Here is a 20,988-nt window from a genome sequence, read left to right as displayed (position 1 = left end):
GTGATTCGTTCAGCGAGCGTCAATCGTGTCTCTCTCTAAACGATGTTCGTTCAGAGAGCGTCACACGAACAGTTTCACTCAAGGCGCTCAGCAGCAAACAAAAACGAAAAGAGCCAAAGTCCAGAGCAGAGCGAGTGAGTATCATTCCTTACGTACTGAAGCAAGTTAGGCTGTTATATAAGCTCTGCAGGGCATCTAGGGCTTGCACGACTGGAGCAGTCTTGTTTATATATTAATGAAAATATTTTGTATTCTTTATCTGCTCTCTATTGCATATTTTGAATATTCCCAGCGATTCGATTGCTTCACAACTCTATTCATGCTTAATAGAAATCCCAAAGTTGATAACTTTGCCACTTTGATGGCAACTTGCAGCTTTTTGGCGCAATTTAAGTTTCACCTTTAATAATCGTATGACAAAAGTCGTTTCAAAGTGGCTTAGCTGCAGCTGTTGTACACAAATTGAAGGGGTCGGCCGAGCTGAGGCCGAGCACAAAGGCTTCCTCGCCCAGAGTGAAAACTTAGTGAAATGCCAGCGCGATCTGGCCTGGGCTCCTTTTGAAATTAAAAGTTAGTACTTGCAAGCATTTTTGTATGACTTTGCTCGTTATATGCCATTTCAGCCGGATCTGTGTCTTTTGTAGTTATTTACAGGCTTGCATTTAACTACAGCTGCTGCAGATGCTCCTCCGGCTCCTCCGACTCCGGCTGCTGCTACTGCTGCTGTTGGTCATTAGGGCTATCAAAAGTGAGCGAGACGGCAAAAAGATTATAAGCAAAGTGCTTCAGTTTTTGAGTCTTTGTAAATTATTAAAACACATAATTTACAAGTAAGACCAGAAGCAGAGAACGCTTCAAAGGACAATACTGACAGTGCCAGGAGTCCGGAGTCCGGAGTCCGGAGTCCACTCGCCGCTGGGCCGGCCCAGCTCGAGTTGCAGGCAGCGCTGCGATGTGCTGCGGCAAGATTAAAACGGAATGTAGCAGCCAACAATAACAAAGCCAACACAATTTGTTGCAAAAGAAGTTCAGCTGAAGCTGGCAGCACAAAAAATTGCTTTGGAGCAGCATAAAGCAGAGACAGGAACAGCCAAGCGGGTGGGGCAGGAGCCCAAGCAGGAGGAGGACGAGGCGGGGGGCAGACAACAGTGTCCGGGTTAAGCTGAAGCTCTTCCAAATAGCGTGCAATGAATTGCATTAAGTTGTTTATTAAATTCTTTATTTTGCAACAACTAATACGTATAATCCGATAGATAAATACGTTCTCCTTATGAATGAGAGTCCTCAGAGTTTACGTGGGGATCCCGAGAATAGCAGAGCAGCTGCTTTTGACTATAGTATATTTCATTCGATCTCATTTTAGTTGTTAAGAATGAACACCTGAATATTGCAGTACCTGAATACACCTGCGAAGGGATCGCACTACAAATGCAGGAACAAAAGGAAACAATATATTAAATAAATATTATGCAGATAAATTGCTGTTTATTGGATTGCAGGGAGTTTTGTATGCTTTATTTGATGATGCACCTGACAACACCTGACTCCATGTTGAGCGTATTTTTAGTCACAGCAGAGAGAATTAGAGAGAGAGAGAGAGAGTGCTATCTCTTTTGCTGACAGTTTTTCTGCCAGCTTATCTGCAACATTTCAAACCCATTCCGTGTAGCGAATAAGCGTAATCTTCAGCTAATGGCACTAATCAAGACGAGCGGCGCAGGAGGAGAGGCAACTGTCCTGCCCTGGGCCTGGCCGCTCACCTCATTAACGAGACTCTAAAAGCTGGCACATAAACATGTTAGCACCTCTATGAGAATGGCCATTGAAATGGGTTTTGTTTTTGGGCTGGGGTGTGAGATGCAAGCGCTGGTCGGGTTTTGGTCTGCCTGGCCACCTCGGCCACCTTTGGCACTTCCCTCATGGACTCAGAAATTCTCGCGCATGCATCATAAAATTATATGAGGCCCGGGCACTTGAGGAATCCGCAGGCGGACGGAGGAATGCGCCCTGAAGTGGTCGTTAGCGGGCAGGAGGACGGAAACGAGTTAATCGGACGCTGCTGAGGGACGAGGTGCGAGGGTGCGAGGTTGCGTGCTGCGTGGGCTCAGCGCTGTGCGAATGGCGCTAATTGCGGCTACCTGACAAATGTCGCACCTGCAGGACGCAAACAGCCAACAGCCGACAGCAAACAGCAAATGGGATGCGGTGCACGTGGCAAGGACAGCGGCAGTGCCAAATGGCAAATAAACATTACTGTTAAGCAACAACAGCAGCCCATCACATCAAAGGATCACCCACTGGGCCACAGGACCTTTTTTCACACTGAACTCCAGGCTGGCTAACAATGCCTGTTGGCCAATTGGGCCCAATGACCAGGACAACAGGCACAGCCATGGCCACAATACAACACGCAACACGTAATTGTTCTTGTCTATTAGAGCCGAGACCGAGCTAGTCGAAAAGGATATAAAAAAAAAAAGAAAAAAAAAAAATACGAAGCATCTGAAAGCAATCAGCGAACGAAAATTGCACTGAAAAGTCGAGAGCAGCAAATGAAAAGTGTTTGTGCATAAGCGAAGACGGCTTTCCACAGGACATGCATGGGTTGAGAACGACTGCGTAATGCCCGCTCAGCAGGCTAACGGAACTAACACGCTACAATGGACTCTATAATAATAGTAGAATAACAAACTTATAATAATAGCATAACTACTTAGCTCTGGGCATGTCCTGATCGACTGCACAATACTCGCTCGTCAGCTCAGCTCGAGCTTGGGAATTGAAGAACACTCTATAATACCCACAATAGAATCTATAATAATAAATTATATGACTTAATGATAATAGAACTCTATAAGAAAGCAGTATAACTACTTAATTTCATATATGTTCCGATCGACTGCGTAATGCTCGCTCAGCAGAGCAACGAAGCTCGCCTATTACAGAGCTAGTTGATATTATGTGATCGAATGCACTATAATATAATAGAATCAGAATTGATAGAGCATACTGTACACTGCACATGCAAATCCAGCTCACTCTATATATAGCCTGACCGACTGCCCAATACTCGCTCAGCAGGCTAGTCAGTTGCCGAGGTGTCTGAAATGAGCTCGAATACAAAAGAAGACTATAGTATAATAGAATTCTACCTCACTCTTTATACACATACATAGCTCGTAATCGACTGCGTAATACTCGCTCAGCAGATCAACGTGGATCACCATTTGTAGATCTGGTTGATGTTATTTGATAGAGCACTCGAAGTATTATAGAATTAGAATTGCACTCTGGAATATAAGCAAATCTAGCTCACTCTATACATAGCCTGACCGACTGCCCAATACTCGCTCAGCAGGCTAGTCAGTTGCAGAGCTGACTTTAGTGAGCTCGAAAACAGAAGAAGGCTATAGTATAGTAGAATTAAATCTAGCTCACTCTCTATACACATATGTCATGATCGACTGCCTAATGCTCGCTCAGCAGATCAACGTGGATCAGCAAAGCTCCTGATCAGAGCAGAGCAGAGCTACGAGTAGTTGATGTGCTGTGATAGACCACTTTACAATACTGTATGATGGAAGTACATCTAGCTCAGTGTATATATGCATGTGCTGATCGACTGCACAATACTCGCTCAGCAGAGCAACGAAGCTCACCAAATGCAGAGTTGGCGAAAGTCAACTCGAAACAGACCTGACACAAGAACCAATATGCTCTCTGCAGTGCGTGAGCGAGTATTAGAGCGGCTGGATTAAGAAATAGGCTACAAGCTGCTGGCATTGTACACTTTATGCGATATGGAAGAAACAATACGTAAGCTAAGAGCAATTGGTTAGCTGTCAGCTGCTCATCTCTATATATATTGGGGGAGAGCGAGAGCGAATGATAGAGTGAGAGAGAGTGAGAGGGAGCTTAGCTTGTGCAGAGACCGACAAAGGAGTAAGCCTTTGAGGAACAAAGCAAGTCAATGTTAGCTCAAACAGGAGCTCCCGATGTGACTTATTGATGCACTGAGCCAGGCGGTGGCAAGGGGGCGGGGAGGGCAGAGCCGGCAAATTGAAAGCCAACAAAATGTTTGTCATGCCGCAGCCAGAGGCAGGCGAGAGGACTGGCCAGGGCGATGTCCAGGGAATGTGGCAAGTGGAGCCGCAAAGTGCTGGGCAAACAAGGACATCGCGAAGTAATCAAAGCAAAACAGGAGCCAAAGCGGCGCGACATCAAATGAAAGAGAAGTTCGGTGCTCAATGTTTGCGTTGCTGTTCGCAGGCTTTTCTATTGGCCAAGTAAAGTGAGTGAGGCACACACAGACACCCAGACACAGACACGCACACATGCACACATGCACACAGAGATACAGTTGGACTAAACATTGAACTCGTGCTTGTATTCGCTCTCCTCGCTGTCCTCGGGCTGACGTCGCTCCAGCAGACGCAGTCGACGGTCGGGCGGCGGTGGGACCAGCATCTGGACGGAGTAGCGCCGCTGTGAGTCCTGGCTGCTGCTGGGCAGCGAGCAGGAGTCGGGACTATCGTTCAGCGAGCGGCGCTCCACGTTCCAGTGTACGCTGCGCGAGATCTTCGACTTGGTGTGCGGCTCCGGATCGGAGAGCTCCTGGGCGCATTGCTCCTCGCTGGCGGGGCAGCTGACCCGCAGATCGGGCAGGCTGCGATAGTTGGTCGTTGCGCCGCTGCCCGCTGCTGGAACGGGAATGGTCTCAGTCTCAGGCTCTGGCTCGGTCTCAGTCTCGGACTCTGGCGGCGGTGGCGGTGGCTTATGGACGGTAACGGTTATCGGTGCTGAGCTGCGCTCGGCCGGCTCCAGTGGCTTGAAGACGTCCAGGAAGCTGGGCAGCACGCTGGATGAACGCCTGGGCTGCTCCGAGCTGCGCCTGGGCTGCTCCGAGCTGCGCTTGTGCAGCGTCATGCAGAAATTCTGGAAGCCGTGCACCGTGTGATAGTTGCGGTTGCTCTCCTTGCCCTGGCAGCTGCCAGCTGTGTCCGGGCGGGTGCGCGGCCGCACCACCGTGCCCGGCGACCAGGTGTGCTGGTAGTGGGCGGCATCCAGATTCACCTGTCGCCGCTCGTCCAGGTCCAGGCGATCGATGGCGCTGTGCAGCTCCGGATCGTTCAGCGCCACCTCGCGGGCGAGGCGCACGTCGTGCCGCCAGAACTGCTGATCCCGCTGCACCGCCGGCGCCACCTCCTTGATGCGCAGCACCACCACGCCCATCAGCCACACGCACACCACGTTGACCAGCGTGAGGGCCATGCTCACCGTTGCGCAGACGAAGAGCTCCACGTGCAGCTGCGCCGAGTAGTCGCGATGCTTGGACAGGTTCTGCAGCAGATCGGGATCGATGTGGAACAGCCGGGTGCAGAGGGCGATGGCCCACAGCAGGCCGGCGTTCACAGCCGGCGGCAGCAGGGATGCCGATATGGCCACGCCCACCAGCGAACCAGTATTGCCGCCCAGCACGCCGATGGCGGCCGCCGCGCCGGAGACGAGCGCCGTGCAGAGGCCAATGGCCAGCGAGTGGGTGTCGCAGCGCGAGATGATCTCCTCGGTGAAGCCGGCGGAGAGCATGAAGAAGCGGCTCAGGCCGCACAGGCAAACGGCGCTGCCGAAGAGGAAGCCGGTGCCCACCGAGATGCCAATGCCGATCAGCTCGTTCTTGATGCCCAGCCAGCGCAGGCCGCGGTCGTTGATCACCGAGCCGAATATCGCCGCTATGATCGGGCCCATCAGCGGCGAGATGAGCATGCTGCTGGATAGGTACAGGAAGCTGTTCTCCACCAGGCCGACGCAGGAGAGCAGTGCGGCGACCATCAGCAGCACCACAAAGTCAAAGTTGACGGTGGCATCGCGGCGCACCATGCGCACCACCTGGTTCACGTTCAGTCGGCAGCGCACCGAGTCCACGAAGCTCTGCCAGCCCATGCGCTGGCTCTCGTTCGGCTCGTCATCGTAGGCATCGCCAGTGCCGCTCGCGACCATTGCTCCTGCGGCTCCTGCTGATCCATAGTCGCGAGATTTGGCCGCCGCACCGAGCGGAACGCGCGTGTCCAGGCAGTTGAAGGCGGTGACATGGGTGCCCGGCCGGTCGCCGATGCCCCACTCCCGCAGTGTGTAGAGCAGGCGCTCGTAGCGCTCGTCCTGCTTTAGGTCGAAGCGCACCTGCAGCTGACCGCCGCTGAGGTCATGTGACCAGAACACATGCTCCAGCCGCAGCTGGGAAATAATCTGGCGCAGCACCTTCTCCATTGGCGCTGTCCGGTCCACATCCGGCAGCTCCAGCGATCGGCCCCTCTCCGCCCGCTGGCGGCACTGGCCGCAGTAGACGGAGCTCCAGTTGTGGCAGGCACAGGAGCATTCGATGTCGTTGAACTTGTCGGCGAAGTGCTTGTTGTGCAGGCTCTGCTGCTGTGCCGCCTCCTGCTGGGCAGTGGGCACCGTCACCATCACGCAGACGGTTGCACTCACATTTGGATACATTATGACTTGAATTTTGGGTGAGATATTAACGGAATATTAGCGGTACTTGCGGAAATTGCAGAATTTGATGAAATTGATAAATTTATAAATTTGGTGAATTTGATTAGCTCGAGCGTCCGAGCAAACGGATCTGGTTTATGGTTGTCCCGGCGCCAAATAGAGGCAAACGAAGACAATGCCTGATTCTAAAGATATTGATTTCTCGATACTCCGTAGCTGTCAGAGCTGAACTAGTTTGATCGCCAGCTGGGCGGACGACCACATTGACTCGTTCCCATTGACAGTAGGCTAGGTCGTGTCCTTCACTGTATTCTCGAGTTGATTTTCATTTCCATATTTTTGAAAATATTTAAATCTGCCTTGGCTTCTAGGCCAGTTCTGTCAAAAGTCCGAAATTAATCAACCACAATTACTAAATGAAAAGTAAATATTTAGTTCAATAGCAAACTTTCTTAATCAACAATAATATTTGCCAGCTGAAAGGCCGCAGGGTATTGCAGAGAGAGAGAGAGAGAGAGAGAGAGAGAGAGAGAGAGAGAGAGAGGAGAGGCTGTGATTGTCTGCACAGACAGACAGACGGAGATATGTCTATATATATATTATTTATATACATACATACATACATACATAATCAAAGCCCAACTGAAGTACTTATAAGAATCAGATTAATTATATGGAATAGCCGCCTCTCAGAGCAGAGGCTACTCCTGATATAGGGTAGACAGAGTAACATCCCTATCCTATTCCAGCTCTGTCCCATCCGTATCCTAAATAAATAACACATAGGCCATATAGACCCAAATGCCTGGCTAGACCATTAACATCAATTTTACTCCTTAGAGAACTCTCGTTAGTGAGCATGGCTGAGCCCTAACCGAAAACTGTAGTTCAGCTGGGAGGATGTTGCTCCTGCTGCTGCTGCTGCTGCTGCTGCTGCCTGCATCCTGTTTGACAAGGTGCCAAGTTGCACGTGTCCTGTTGCCGCATAATCAAGACGGTGGCGCGAACCGAAGGAAGCGGCAAACGGAATGTGAACAAACTGCATGCAGCCATGAAATATTATGAGGCCGTTTGGCTGCGACGTCTGCGGTTTGGCAGTAATAACACACAGCACAAAGTTCTCATTGGGCGGCAGGGGACGGCGCGGGGACAGTGCCAGCAGCAGCAGCAGCAGCAACAGCGGAAGCGTGCAGTAGCTGCTCCTGCTTCTGCTGCTGCTCCTGCTGCTGCTGCTGTGGAAAGAAAACGCATGTGAACCGAAATCGCGCAAAAACGCACTCAAAACGAGCAGCAACAACAACAACAATAACAACAGCATCGGCTCAATGCAACCATTGTTCTGTAAACACACACACACACACGCACACACATGTATATATAGACTCACCCACACATATGTGGCATTTTTTGTGCTGCATTCATCGGTGTCCATTATCCAGCGGTATTTGTTTGTTTTTCTTTTTTTTTTTTCGTTTCTTTTCCTCTTTTTTTTGCCACGCCCTTTTCCATCTGCCATTTGGCATGTGTGTGTGTGTGTGTGTGTGTGCTTTACCGAGATCAAGCGTCAAAATTACATTGTTGGCATACGCTGTGCAACTTTTTGCGCCATTCGCTGCCGTTGGCCAACATTTTATTTTGTGCCTTTTGCGGTGCTGCCGCCCTACGGTGGCATGCCGCGCGCTTCCTGCGCTGTCGCGGCATGGAGCTGCAACAGCATGGAGCTCTTGTTATTGCGACTCCTGTTGCTGCCTCTTGGTCACCTCGAAATCCTTTCCAGCCAGCCATCCGACCATCAAGCCGATCAGCCCATTGTCTGGTCTGCTTTGGCTGCTCGTTTTTTGGCTGTCCGCAAAATGTGGGCGTCACAAAACGAAAACGACAACAAAAAAGAGTGTAGAGCAAAAAAAATAACAGTAAATTTAAATGGCAAGCCGAATAGCAAATGCCCTTTACTATAAATTGAAATTCTGTATATGAAAATCATAATCAAATTAAAGCTAGATTTAAAGAATCGTACCATTAATAATAAAAGAAATAAATACTTGTATAATATTTATTATGTATTTATTTATTTGATTGTTACAAAGAATTAATTCTAAATAATTTTGTTTAACGCCAGAGCTACAAAGGCCTTCAAGCAGATTTATTTTTTCTTATTTACTTCTTTACTTCATTTTTTTTTATATATATATTTTATAGTTCTATGTTTAGTTTATTAATTATTTTCAAAATTCGCTTTATTGTATATTAAAAAATAATGCTTACATATTTAATCTATATTATAAACAGTCGAGTCTCGATAATTTATAGCCCACTTACCTCAAAAATTGCTATAAATCGAGAAAAAATTCTACTCCCTTAAACAAAAACTTTTTCGATAATTATCGATAATTTTACTTTCTGTGTAAATAAAAAAAAAAAAATAAATAAAATAAACTGATGTCCTTGACATTTTAAATTATCGGTACTCGACTGTATATAATATTATTATATATTTATATTAATATTGTATATATAATATTTCATTACAAAAAAATATGTTCCATGCTCTATGAGCGAATGCAAATGTCCGCAGAGAAGGGCATTGCAGCAGTCGGTGTTAAAAAAGAAGAGGCGCATGTCGTTGAAAAGAGCGTGCCACTAGACGCAGAACGCAGGACACACAGGACACACAGGACACAGAGGACGCTGGACGCACTGAGCAGCGTTGATTGTTGCAATTTCTCGTTAAATTGAATTCAGTCATTCAATGCGAGCCCTGAGCTGAGGGCAGCTGAGCGCCAAGAGCCAAGAGCCGCGAGCTGAGAGTTGAGAGTTGAGAGTTAAGAGAGAGCTTCAAGCTGCACAGCTTATTTATGACAAGTGTGCGGACAGACGGACGTCGGACGGACGGACGGACAGAGGACGGACAATGGCAAACGAACAGCCAGCGAGCTGGGACAACGAAAAACGGCAATGACAACGCCGATGACAATGACAATGAATGAATACGGCGCATTATGAGATTGTGATTGCGATGGCGATGGCGATGGCGATGGCGATGGCAATGGCGATTGCAGGTTTCGTTTTCAAATTACACAAAACACATGGCAGCAGCTCGTTGGCCAGCTGATTGGCTTAAGCTGAGCAGCAGCTCGATGCGCTTAATCAAGCTCTGGGCGACGGCAGCCGGCTTCATTGTAATAGCGCACGCCACTTTTATTGCCGGTTCACAGCCCCAGCTGGGATGTCAACTACAACTGCACACTCACACACACATATATATGTATGTATATGTTGCACTGCAGCCGCACAATGTGACGGCAGGAGACGAGAGCCAGCGTGAGGAATTCAAGTTGGTTGAAGACTTTAATGATGGATGATGATGATAATTCTTATTAGAGCTGATGTGCATATGCAACAATGAATTACATTTCTTCATTGTCATTATGTAATCATAATAATATAGTAATAGCATGGGTTATTGGTAATATAATGGATGCGTATATTTAAATTATTATTAATTGTAATTAATCAGAAAAATTCATTATTATTTATTCTTACATTGTAATTTAATAATAAATATTATTATTATAATTATAATTATAATTATAATTATTATTATTATTATTATTATTATTATTATTATTATTATTATTATTATTATTATTATTATTATTATCAATTAATAATTTTTTTTTTTTTTAATAAATAATAATTTCTTTTGTGTTAGATATTTATTGCATTGTCCTCTTTTCTATTACTACATCCATTATCATTAGCATTACATTGCTTCGTTAAATACCAATGAGGTATATAATTTTAATTTTTTTTTATATCACTAAGTATATTAATATTATACTTTCTGCTGTTCATTACCATTGCTATTATAATTTATTTTATTATACATATTATAATTATATATACGTATATTTACATTTTTTTTTTTTTAATTTTATTAATTATTTTTAATTTAATTTTTTTATGTTTACTTTTAAGAGTTATTTTATTGACATTACATTTACATTTAATATTTTATTACACATTAAAATTCTACTTCTATGTTAATTATGATTTATATTTCAATGTGTTTATTGACACTTTTTCACATAATTGTTATTGTCATTATTCATAAATGCATTAGTATTATTATTACTGTCTTTTTTTTATATATTGCAAACTTTGACTTTTTATAGTCATGGCAAATGGAGCAATTTCATAGGTATTATTCATACTTTAAGCGACAATGGATGCATTTACGATGAGAGCTGCTTAGCCACAAGCAGATATTAACTAATTTCATTATAAATCGGTTTGCCAATTGACGAACAGCTGCAGCAGAATCAGGCAGCATTTAGCCCGGCCAAATGCATATTTTAGCCGACTAACAGGCCTGGTTGGGGCGTGGCAGTGAGGGGTGGCTGGTGTTGGTTAGGAAGTGATGGCTCGTAAATAACTAAAATGCCAACCGCACAGCTACAGGAAAAGGCAGCCAAATGCAAAATTATGCGCCACATTTAAATGTAATTTGCATTTATTGCCATTAATTGAGTTCCACGACGCGTCTGTCTCCCTGTGTGAGTGTGTGTGTGTGTGTGTGTTTGTGGGTGCGTAAATACAGCCGAATGAATTGCGTCAAATGAGCATTTAAGCCTTTTCATTGAGCACCAGCGGCAACAGCAACAAATACAGCAACAACAGAAACAACAACAACAACAACAACAACAACCGAGCATCGGCCATATGGCAAACTAATGAACCGACTGCTGGCTAAATCTGCCTCAGATAGGCTCATAAGATAGCTGCTTATAGCTGCAGATACATACGTATGTGTGTATATGTATGTGTGTGTGTATGTTTGTGTGTACAATTATATCTGGCGAATCCACACACGGCTTGTGGCATTATATCAAGTGCAACACCGGCAACAAAATCAACAACGGCACGAAACTTTTGTTCAAACAGCAAATCCCAACCATTCCAATTACTTAACACAATTGTTTGAGTAAGTGGCCAACTTTATGTCTGTGTGTGTGCGTGTGTGTGCGTGTGCGTGAGTGTGTGTTAGTGTGTTTGTGTGCCAGCAATGAAAGTGCCAAATAAATAAGGTGCAAACACGCATATGTGTGTGTGTGTGTGTGTGTGTGTGTGAGTGTGTGCGCGTTGGCAGTTTGCTGAGCTCGTTTTGCAGCTTAAATGGCAACAAAATCGCAATCGTCTAACGTTATCCTTATCATTGTTATACTTAAGTTAACAGCAGCTTAAACAACAGCAAACACACACACACACACACACACACACATACAAACATGGCCACGCACGCATGCACACTCAAGCACTAATCAAGCACTCACACACATTTGTGCGGAGGCACCTTGAATTTTATGCGCCGCACAGTGGGCTCGAAGCGCTGCAAATTCAAATGAATGCATTCTTTAAAAAAAATTAATAATAGAAATAAAATAAAATCTAACATTAACTTTTATATTTTATATTTCATAGCTACTATATAAAAAATTGTTAAAATTTTACCCTTAATTAAACGGTAAAAATCTGAAAAAATGCACAAAAATAATTTAATAAAAGAAACCAAATAATTACCTTATTTAATTTAATTTTTTTAATTACATTTTTTTTTAAATTATTAATTGGCTTATTTTATTTAATTTCTTATGATGCAAAATATGCAAAATAATATTCTGAAACATACCTTATTCACAAATGTATTATATTTTTATGAGTTTTGCCAAAATTTAATAACCAACTTTGCTTAATCAACTATAATTACAATGAATTATAATTTAATGTACTTAAAATTTATTTTACCATTATTATTATTATATTATTTTTTTTTTTTTTATACAAATTTGTTATTCTTCTAGATGATTATGATAATATATGAATACTAAATTACTTGAAAATAGTAAATATATTCTTAACAAAATTAATTTACGCTATAAAATTATAATTAATTTTAATTTGATCGGTTTTAAATTGCATTATTATTATTTTTACGATTTTTTTGGCCTGCCAAATTATTGTGAACAGCAATAAATAATATAAATATGAAAATAATATAAATATTTTTAACTAAATCAAGTCATATTCGATTCATTCTCAACACTTTTGAATCACTGTGCTGTTCGATATGTAGGAAAGCGATTTGGAGTACATGTTGTCGCTGCCCAAGCAACAGCAGCAACAGCAACAGCAGCGCCAACACAATTCACTGTAGCAATGTAAGTGGCTGGCTGGTGAATCTGTGGCAGCGGCAATTGTAACGGGACAGCATTTGACTGGGCTTTTAGCCACGCTCATTTTGTGGCTGGCGCAAAGCCCCATAATCAGAAAGCTTTTGCACTTTATTTGTGTTAGTTTCAATTATATAAACAACGGCAGCGGCAGAGGTGTAGGCAGAGAGAGAGAGAGAGAGGGAAGACCCAATTACCGCTTGATTTAGCACACGCACACAACTGCAAACAGACTTAAGCATCACTCACACACACACACGCATACTCTGACAAACTTATTGAGATTCATTGAGCAGATTGCGAAGCTTCCCTTCAGCTGTGCAACGTAACCCCAAAAACAGCAACAAGGCTGCCAACAAGCCACCCGCCCCACGCCCCCCACCGCCCCCTCGCAATGGGCAGATTTGACAGGCAGACAATAGCTAATGCTTCAGCTGGCAAATACAAATACAAATACACACACACACACACACACACACACACACTCAGTTGAATTATGTGCGTGTGTGTTTACTTTGCATAAAAGCTCAGCCATTGAAAACTAAAATACTGCACAGCACATTGAGACTTTGTATTGCATAGCATTAGGCGGTGTTTCATTTATATTTTATGCACACACACACACACACACACACACACATGCATGCCGTAGCGTTTAAGTGCGTCGTTTTATCGTCCAGCTTTCAGTGTGCATTTTAGCTTAATAGTTAAATAAACAACAATTTCCTTCTGGCAACTATTGCCATTTGGCTTATAAACATGGAAGCTCCCCTCCCCCCTTCCCCCCTTCACCCGCTGGCCAGTCAGTTTCCCGCCCCCCGGCCCTGCAGCCAAAAGTCCAGCACAAACACAAATACAAATTTTCTTATGTAATTGAAATATTTTATTTATACATACATATTTACATACATACATACATACATATATACAATTTTTGCTCCTCTCTTATTTCGGTTCGATTTGTATGACAAATACTGTGTCGTTCGATATGCAAAAATGCAAACGATTCCATTTTGCTTTTGCGCCAATTGTGGCATGGTTTATTTTTCTTTTTCAACTTTTATGCAATCGAGCTGTGTGTGTGCGTGTGTGTGTGTGTGCTATCAAATATAAGCGCGCGCCTTAAGGCATGCAGCGCGCAGGCAGCGGCACTGCGGCACCGCTACGCGCCGCCAGGTGGCGCTGCTGCAGCCGACTGACGAATGACAGCTGAAAAGCAAACGCGCGTCTGGGCCACATTCGCACAGTTGCGTGCACAAACAAACTGAGCCGCTGCTGTTGCTGCTGTCGCTGCTGCTGCTGCTGCAATCAGCGCCTAATGCAATCGTTAGGTAAACACGCATTTTCACAGCTCTGCCAATTTCTCCAGCACCCGCAGCCGCACACCCACCCTCCCTGCCCTGTCCTTGCGCTTGTATTTTATTCGCCATGTTAACATGCCGTCTGCATATGTTTGCCAAAGATTTTTTTTTTCCATTTTTGCCTCGATTCTGTTTTTTTGGGAAAAAAGTTAAATTTTCCTAATGGCATTTGCTACACGAGTCAAACACGCCAGCAGCAACAACAACAACGACGACAGCAGCAGCAGCAGCAGCAGCAGCAGCAGCAACAACAACATCGACACCTACGCCGGCTGCATGCGAGTGTGACAGATATTTTAGCATATTAGGGGCGTGTCTGTGCATGTGTGTGTGCGCGCGTGTGTGTGTGTGTATTTGCGTACATTTGTTTGCCTCTGACTCTGCCTCTGCCTCTGCCTCTGCTGCGCTATGGGCGCCAGCTTCCTGGCCCTGATTTTGTTTCTATCGCCTGGTAATTCGAATGCTCCTCGTCGCTGGCAGCTGTCGCTAACATCCGCACTCGCATCCGCACTCGCATCCGCACTCGCATTCACAGTGTTTGCACATTGCGTTGCAGCAACTCGCCTCTGCTGCTGCCCCATGTTTTCGAGCGGGTTCAGGTCTGGGTCCAGCAGACTTCGTTCCGGCCATTCACAGTTGGTGAACTGTCCAAATCTAACGGCTAAGCACTACTGCTAGGCAGTGGCTCTAACACTCGTTCGTGCTTCGTGCATGTTTTATTAGATATATATCGCGAGCTGCTGAAGCTCTGCCCCTGGAGGAGCAGAGATCTGTGAGCTGGTAATAATACCAGCATAAGCTGGCATTATATCTATTCACATATAATTCTATAACATCTCTCTCCCTCTCTCTCTTTCTAACTCACCCTCGCCCTATTCAATTCACTCTTTCCCATGTGTTTAATATATCTTCAAATGAAAAAAACACCAAACAATTTTAGTTTTTTTGGTTTGTTTTTTGTTTCGATATTTTTTATATATTTATGTGTTTCTTTTTGTTTGTTTTAGACACCAACAGAAAAAAAAAATTAGATCTATGTACATGCATTACATTTACTTTACATTAATATTTTGTTATTTGTATTTCGATTTTTTTTTTTTATTTTTGGTTTTTTGTTTTTGTTTTAGATAACATAAATAATATGCTTAAATGCTAGCAAAAAAATTGTAATTCTAATGTATAAATATACTCGTATATCTTTGAAAATGTTTCATTTAGCAGCATTTAAAAAGCAACACATTTTTTCTTTCTCTCATTTTTTTCTTGTTTTTTGTTTTGTTTTTTTCGTTGAGCTTAATTTAAATTCAAATGCAGCGCAGCAATTCACAACGTTTAAAATTAAGCAGCGCATTTTAATGGCTTTCCACGTGGGGTATATACACAGAGACAACTACAACGAGGCTTCACATAAAATATAATAATAATAATAATAATAGTAGTAGTAATATATAGAAGGGAGCTACGATAATGATTATATATTAATAATATTACAGAGGTACGGATAGGGGGGTAGGGGGGTAGGGGGGTGGTGGGGTTGGTATGGTTGGGAAGCTGTTTAATTTGCCAGAAGGACTTATGTTACAACTATATATGAATTTATATATAGATATATTTGAATATAATATCAAAGATAATTGCAATTATATTCCGAGCGTGTGTGTGTGTGTGTGTGTGTGTGTGTTTGTTGGCTAAAAAACTAGCTTTAACTTTAAATAATCACAATTAAATATTGCTAAGGTAATGCAACAGCAACAGGCGGCAATGCACGTGTCCTGCCCCACAGAAGCACAATAATAAAACTATTGTAAAAATCGATATATGCATATACATATAGATACATATATATACACACATATATATATATATATCGGGTTAAAATTAAATCAACAACTTAAAAAAAAAAAGCAGCAAGGTAAATAACAAAAAAAAAAAAAATTTAAGAATTGTTGAAAACGAAAAAAAATAATAAGAATAATATTAATATGAATATATATATATACGAAATTTGTTGACATTACATAAATATGTACAAATAGATAAACAGATACAAATATTAAGACATACATATATCGATCTAAGTATATATGTATGCATGCATAAAATTATTAAATAATTATAGACTGACAGCTAAGTAGTGTTGTGTAGTGTAGTGTAAGTGTGGGTGTGGGTGTGGGTGTGGGTAGGGTAGTTAGACGCTGGTTGCAACTGGCCAAGCAGAGAGTTCAACACACAATTGAAGCGTCGCTGCCAGCGGCACCCTCAGACGACACGGCAGCACTTCCGACCGACCAGCGGACTCCAGCGACTCTCCACACGGGCGAGAGCTGCTAAGAGCAGCGCGCAGGCACTGGAATGGCGCCAGTTGGCTACTAAATAGCTGAGCTAGCTGGCACTAGCGGCGCGACGTTATTGTTGCTGCTGCTGCTGTTGCTGCTGTGCTGCTGTCGCTGCCACGAAACGTTCTGAAGATGCGCAACAAGAGCGAACGATCCTCGCCCTGCTCGTCCACCTGACGATCGACACGCCAACCAATGCTGGGCAACCACCAGAAGGGCGTGTAATTCTCATCGTTTGGTGTTGTTGCTGCTGTAGCTGCTGTAGTTGCTACTGCTGCTGCTGGTGTTCTTGCTGTTGCTGCTGCTGTTGGCTCTGGACTCGCGCCTAAGCTATCTACTCTAATTATTTTACTATTTCTATTGCTACGATTTGTATTAATACTTAATTGCTGTTGTGTGCTTCTTGTGGTGTCAGCAATTGTTGCTGTTGCTGCTGTTGTTGTTGCTGTTGTTGAACTATCAGCAGCAGCAGCAGCATTACCTGACATTATTGTTGTTGCAATTGCCTCTGCTGTTTGTTCGGTTGCTGTTGTTGCTGTTGCTGCTGCTGTTGTTGCTGTTGCTGCTGCTGTTGTTGCTGCTGTTGCTTCTGTCGACGTCTGGCTTAGCATTGGCATGAGGCTAGACCAAAAATTTGTTGCCTCTGCCGCTGGAGTGCTAGACGCATCAGAGCCACTCTCAATGATCGTTGCTGCTGTTGTCGTCGTCGTTGTCGTTGTCGTTGTCGCTGTCGTTGACGGCTGCTGCTCGTGTTGCTGTTGTCGCAGCTGCGATAATCGCCGCTTGTCCTTAACCAGTTCGTTTATAATGCGCAATTCTTGTTCAAAATTAATTTCACTTGCCGCCCGCTCGCTGTCGCCCTGGCCGCCGATTGTGTTTGTCATTAAATTGTCACTGGATGCCATATCGTTCAGCACATCCAAGTCGTTGTCAGCATTGTTGCTGCTGCTGCTGCTGCTGCTAGTGTCGCTGTCGCTGCTGTCGCTGTTGCTGCTGCTGCTGCTGCTGCTGCCAATGGCAGCAACATTTCTGTTCAAATGCTGATAATAAAACCGGTCATCATCTCGAGCATTGCCATTGGCATCTTGATGTATGGCAGCAACTTTGGTTTCAGTAGCAGCAGCAACTGTTGCAGCTGTTGCTGTTGTTGTTGTCACTGCTGCTGCTGCCGATGATGATGATTCTGCTGCTGTTGTTGTTGTTGTTGTTGCTGTTGGTGTTGTTGATGTCAATGATATTGTTGTAGCTGTTGCTGTAGCTGTTGCTGTAGCTGGAGTTATTGTTGCTGTTGTTGCTGTTGCTGCTGTTGTTGTGGTTGAGCTTAACTGAACCGGTTGCACTTTCGATTTTTTCAACACAGGCACATCTAGCTCTTGTTCTTGTGCTCGTGTTGGTGTTGTGGGCGTAGCCGACGATGTGGTTGCTGATGTAGTTGCTGTTGTTGTTGCGGTTGCTGTTGCTGTTGTTGTTGCTGCTGTTGCATCGACATCGCGCTCTCCTGTGGTTGGCACAATATCCGTCGCTGAATCGTCAGCATCCAGATCGGCGCTGAGCGGCGAGACGCGACGATGACTGAACTGCGGCATGGTATCGACGCTGCTGCCGTAGGCCGGCAGAAAGGCGTCGACCTTGAGCAGCTGCTCCAGGTCCGTTTCGATCTCTGCCTCGGCCTCGGCCTCAGCCACCGTCTCGGCGGCGCTCGCTGACTCTGACTCTGAGTCCGACTCCGCTTCGTGCTCTGAATCCGATTGCACCCCCGCATCGGGCTTCGCATCCGGCTTCGCCTTGGGCTCAGTGCGCATCGAACTTGTCACCAGCTGCACCGTTGGCTCTGTGTCCACTGACGCGCCCGCTGGCACAACAATGGCATCGATATGGCCAATGTCGCCGAAGGAGCCAATGTTGCTGCTGCTGCTGCTGCTGCTGCTGCTGGATATGCTGAGGCTTGTCGTGCTTGGCAGAGCGCTGCTCGCATCAGCCTGCAGATCTTGGTCGCTATCGGCAATGCGATTATTCGGCCTCTGCTGCGCCTTGAGGGCGTCTTCGCGCATCGTTGCTATTGTGGGTGTGGGCGTGGTAGTTGCCGTTGCTGTTGCTGTTGCCGTTGCCGTTGCCGTTGCCGTTGCAATCGATGGCAATGTTGCTGTCGTTGTATTGACAACATCAGACTCCGATGCCGTGGGAAACTTCTTTTCGAATATATTGAATTTGAGTGGTGCATCCTCGCTGGGCAGCGCCTGGTCCTCGGCACCACTGGCACCACTTGTGGGCAGCGTGGGCAGCGGATCGGACAGAATGAGCGGCCCCAGTGGCATCTCGTAGATGAGCTCATCGCTCTCGTTGTCGCTGTAGTCGTAGTCGGTGAATGCCGTGGGGCCACCGCCGGCACCACCAGCACCACCGCCGCCACCACCGTAGCCCAGCTGTTCCTGCAGCTCCTGCGCAACGAGATCGGTGGGGTCGATGTTCGTCTGCGAGATGCAGCGCTCGTTGTACAGCTTGTGTCCCGGCGGACAGTGGCGGAAGGGCAGCGCGAATATGGACTTGGGCATCACCTTCTTCTGCTTCTCGAGCGATTTCTGTTCGTAGGGCAGGCGCAGCCACGCCTCCCACGCGTCCTTCTGGGCATTGCCCTCGATGGGCCGCGAGGTAATCGGCAGCGCCTCAACCCCGCCCGCCCTCAGGCTGTGCATGTGCAGCACGGCCAGCGCCAGCAGGCCGTGCACCAGCAACAGCATCCAGCGATTGCTCGCCTGCCGCTTGCCTCTCGACGACGATGCCATGGCGGCAATCCTCCAGCTCCACTGCTGCAGCGTTGCCAATCCCACGATCCTAGTGCCGCTTATCTCTGCAATCGAAAGCGAAACGGAAACGCAGAGAAAGAGAATGGATTAGTATGACTGGCCAAAACTGCTGGCAATTTCCCACAGGTAAAGCTCCCCTAGCCCTAACCCTCTCCCTAACCCCAATCCCGATTCCCCTCACCCACCCCCCTCACCCACACAGCTGCTAATGCTCTTTCTGTGCCACCACCAACAGCAGCTGTTCTGCTCTGTGTGCTTTTTGCCCTGCCGCATCTTTTGTGGCATGTGGAACAATACCGGTTCTCAATTGTGTGCGAGTGTGTGAGTGTACGTGTGTACGTGTGCCTGGGCCGCACACGGAGCGTGCCACAATGGCAACAATTCATAAAAAACTTTCTGAGCATTTTGAAACCCACAAAAAAAAAAAAAGAAAATTGAGAACGATAAATTGAAAGCAAAATTATTTTTGTAAATTTTTAATAAATGTATATATGTATAATAAATTTTACATACAAACATATTTGGCACGGACTCAAATAAAGTAACAAAAATATAGATATTAATTGCTTAAAAAATAAATTATAGTGCGATGGCAATTGAAGACTAATTCGAGAGTAATTTTAGTTTAGAGCAGAGCGAAACTCTCTCTATCGAAGCTGATTAAAATAATTGCGGAAACCATTTAATATGGAATCATATATTCATTGTGAAATATCCATAATAACGAATATTACAATATATCTGAAAATAGCTTTGTGTGAAGCCCCACAGAATTTATTATTAAAGCGAAGTGACGCTTCTAAGTAGTTTTATATATATAATATAATAATATAGCGAAAATAATATAGCTAAAAAATTCCATAAAATATTTAGTATAATCATTATACTCATATATATATATATATATATATATATATATATATATATATATATATATATATATATATATATATATATATATATATATATATATATATATATATATATATATATATAATATATTTTTTTATATATTCACTATATTCGTTTTATTATTTTATTCAATAGTATTCATTTTATACGCCTCTTTATATTCTATAGCTGCATTTGTGCTCATATGATTTTTGTTTAATAATTATTTTATATTATATATAATTTTTTAATTTGTAAAATTTTAAAATTAATATTTGCAAAAAAAAAAAAAAAATGCATATATAAAATAAGTAAATAGGAAAATAAATATGCATCTGTGGTATAAATATATAGATTGAATATAAGACAATTTCACCAAGCCGCAAAATATTTATAGTATTATTTAATTTTTATTTATTTTTTGTTTTTTTAATAGTTTATAAAAGTATTTAATATTTTTCACCTATCCATTTAATCTAATATGTATATTTATTTATATATACTTTTAGCTGTATATGCATTTTTTATTACATTTTTCATAGCATTTGTGCCACTGTGCGCTTGACGCTCGCGTCGCGTCGCCGGTAGCCGTCATACACAAAGATTGTGAACTTGGGCATCGCTTTAATGTTTTAATGGGTATATCGACGGTGGCAGGCACACGCACACGCGCACACACACACACACACCTACACAGACAAATTCATATCTCTCATCAGTCATCTGTGTTGTCATTATCAACGGCAATAATAATAATAATAACAGCAACAGCAGCAGCAGCAGCAACTGCATCAACTTGTTGCTGCCACAGCAGTCATTGTTGATGTTGCACTTTGCTTAAGCACACACAGACACGCACACACACACACAA

General features: G+C 44.1%; 3 protein-coding genes across 17 annotated transcripts in view; 1 reads left to right on the top strand and 2 right to left on the bottom strand.

Moving 5' to 3' along the window:
- Positions 1-20,988, top strand: part of LOC108620087 (uncharacterized) — a 241,107-nt gene that overhangs the window by 146,022 nt on the left and 74,097 nt on the right. The gene's annotated exons all lie outside the window — the stretch shown is intronic.
- LOC108620253 (uncharacterized) lies at positions 4,245-6,804 on the bottom strand. The gene has a single exon (XM_018017163.2). The coding sequence runs from the start codon at positions 6,493-6,495 to the stop codon at positions 4,366-4,368; it is 2,130 nt and encodes a 709-aa protein (XP_017872652.1). The 5' UTR covers positions 6,496-6,804; the 3' UTR covers positions 4,245-4,365.
- fog (folded gastrulation) overlaps positions 14,371-20,988 on the bottom strand; it is a 42,079-nt gene continuing 35,461 nt past the window's right edge. For 3 of the 5 annotated variants that reach the window (XM_089474710.1, XM_089474711.1, XM_089474712.1), the window contains exon 4: positions 14,372-19,270. In XM_089474710.1, the coding sequence (XP_089330836.1) occupies positions 16,479-19,205 (2,727 nt within the window). In that variant the 5' untranslated portion in view covers positions 19,206-19,270 and the 3' untranslated portion in view covers positions 14,372-16,478. Of the gene's footprint in view, positions 19,271-20,988 lie in introns of all 5 variants that reach the window. The other 2 variants (XM_089474713.1, XM_089474715.1) reach the window with 1 other exon arrangement.

This window comes from Drosophila arizonae, chromosome X (genome assembly GCF_054131065.1).
Source record: "Drosophila arizonae isolate 15081-1271.41 chromosome X, UAZ_ARI_1.0, whole genome shotgun sequence".
In the NCBI taxonomy this organism is placed as follows: domain Eukaryota; kingdom Metazoa; phylum Arthropoda; class Insecta; order Diptera; family Drosophilidae; genus Drosophila; species Drosophila arizonae.
This window is presented reverse-complemented; position numbering and strand designations above follow the sequence as displayed.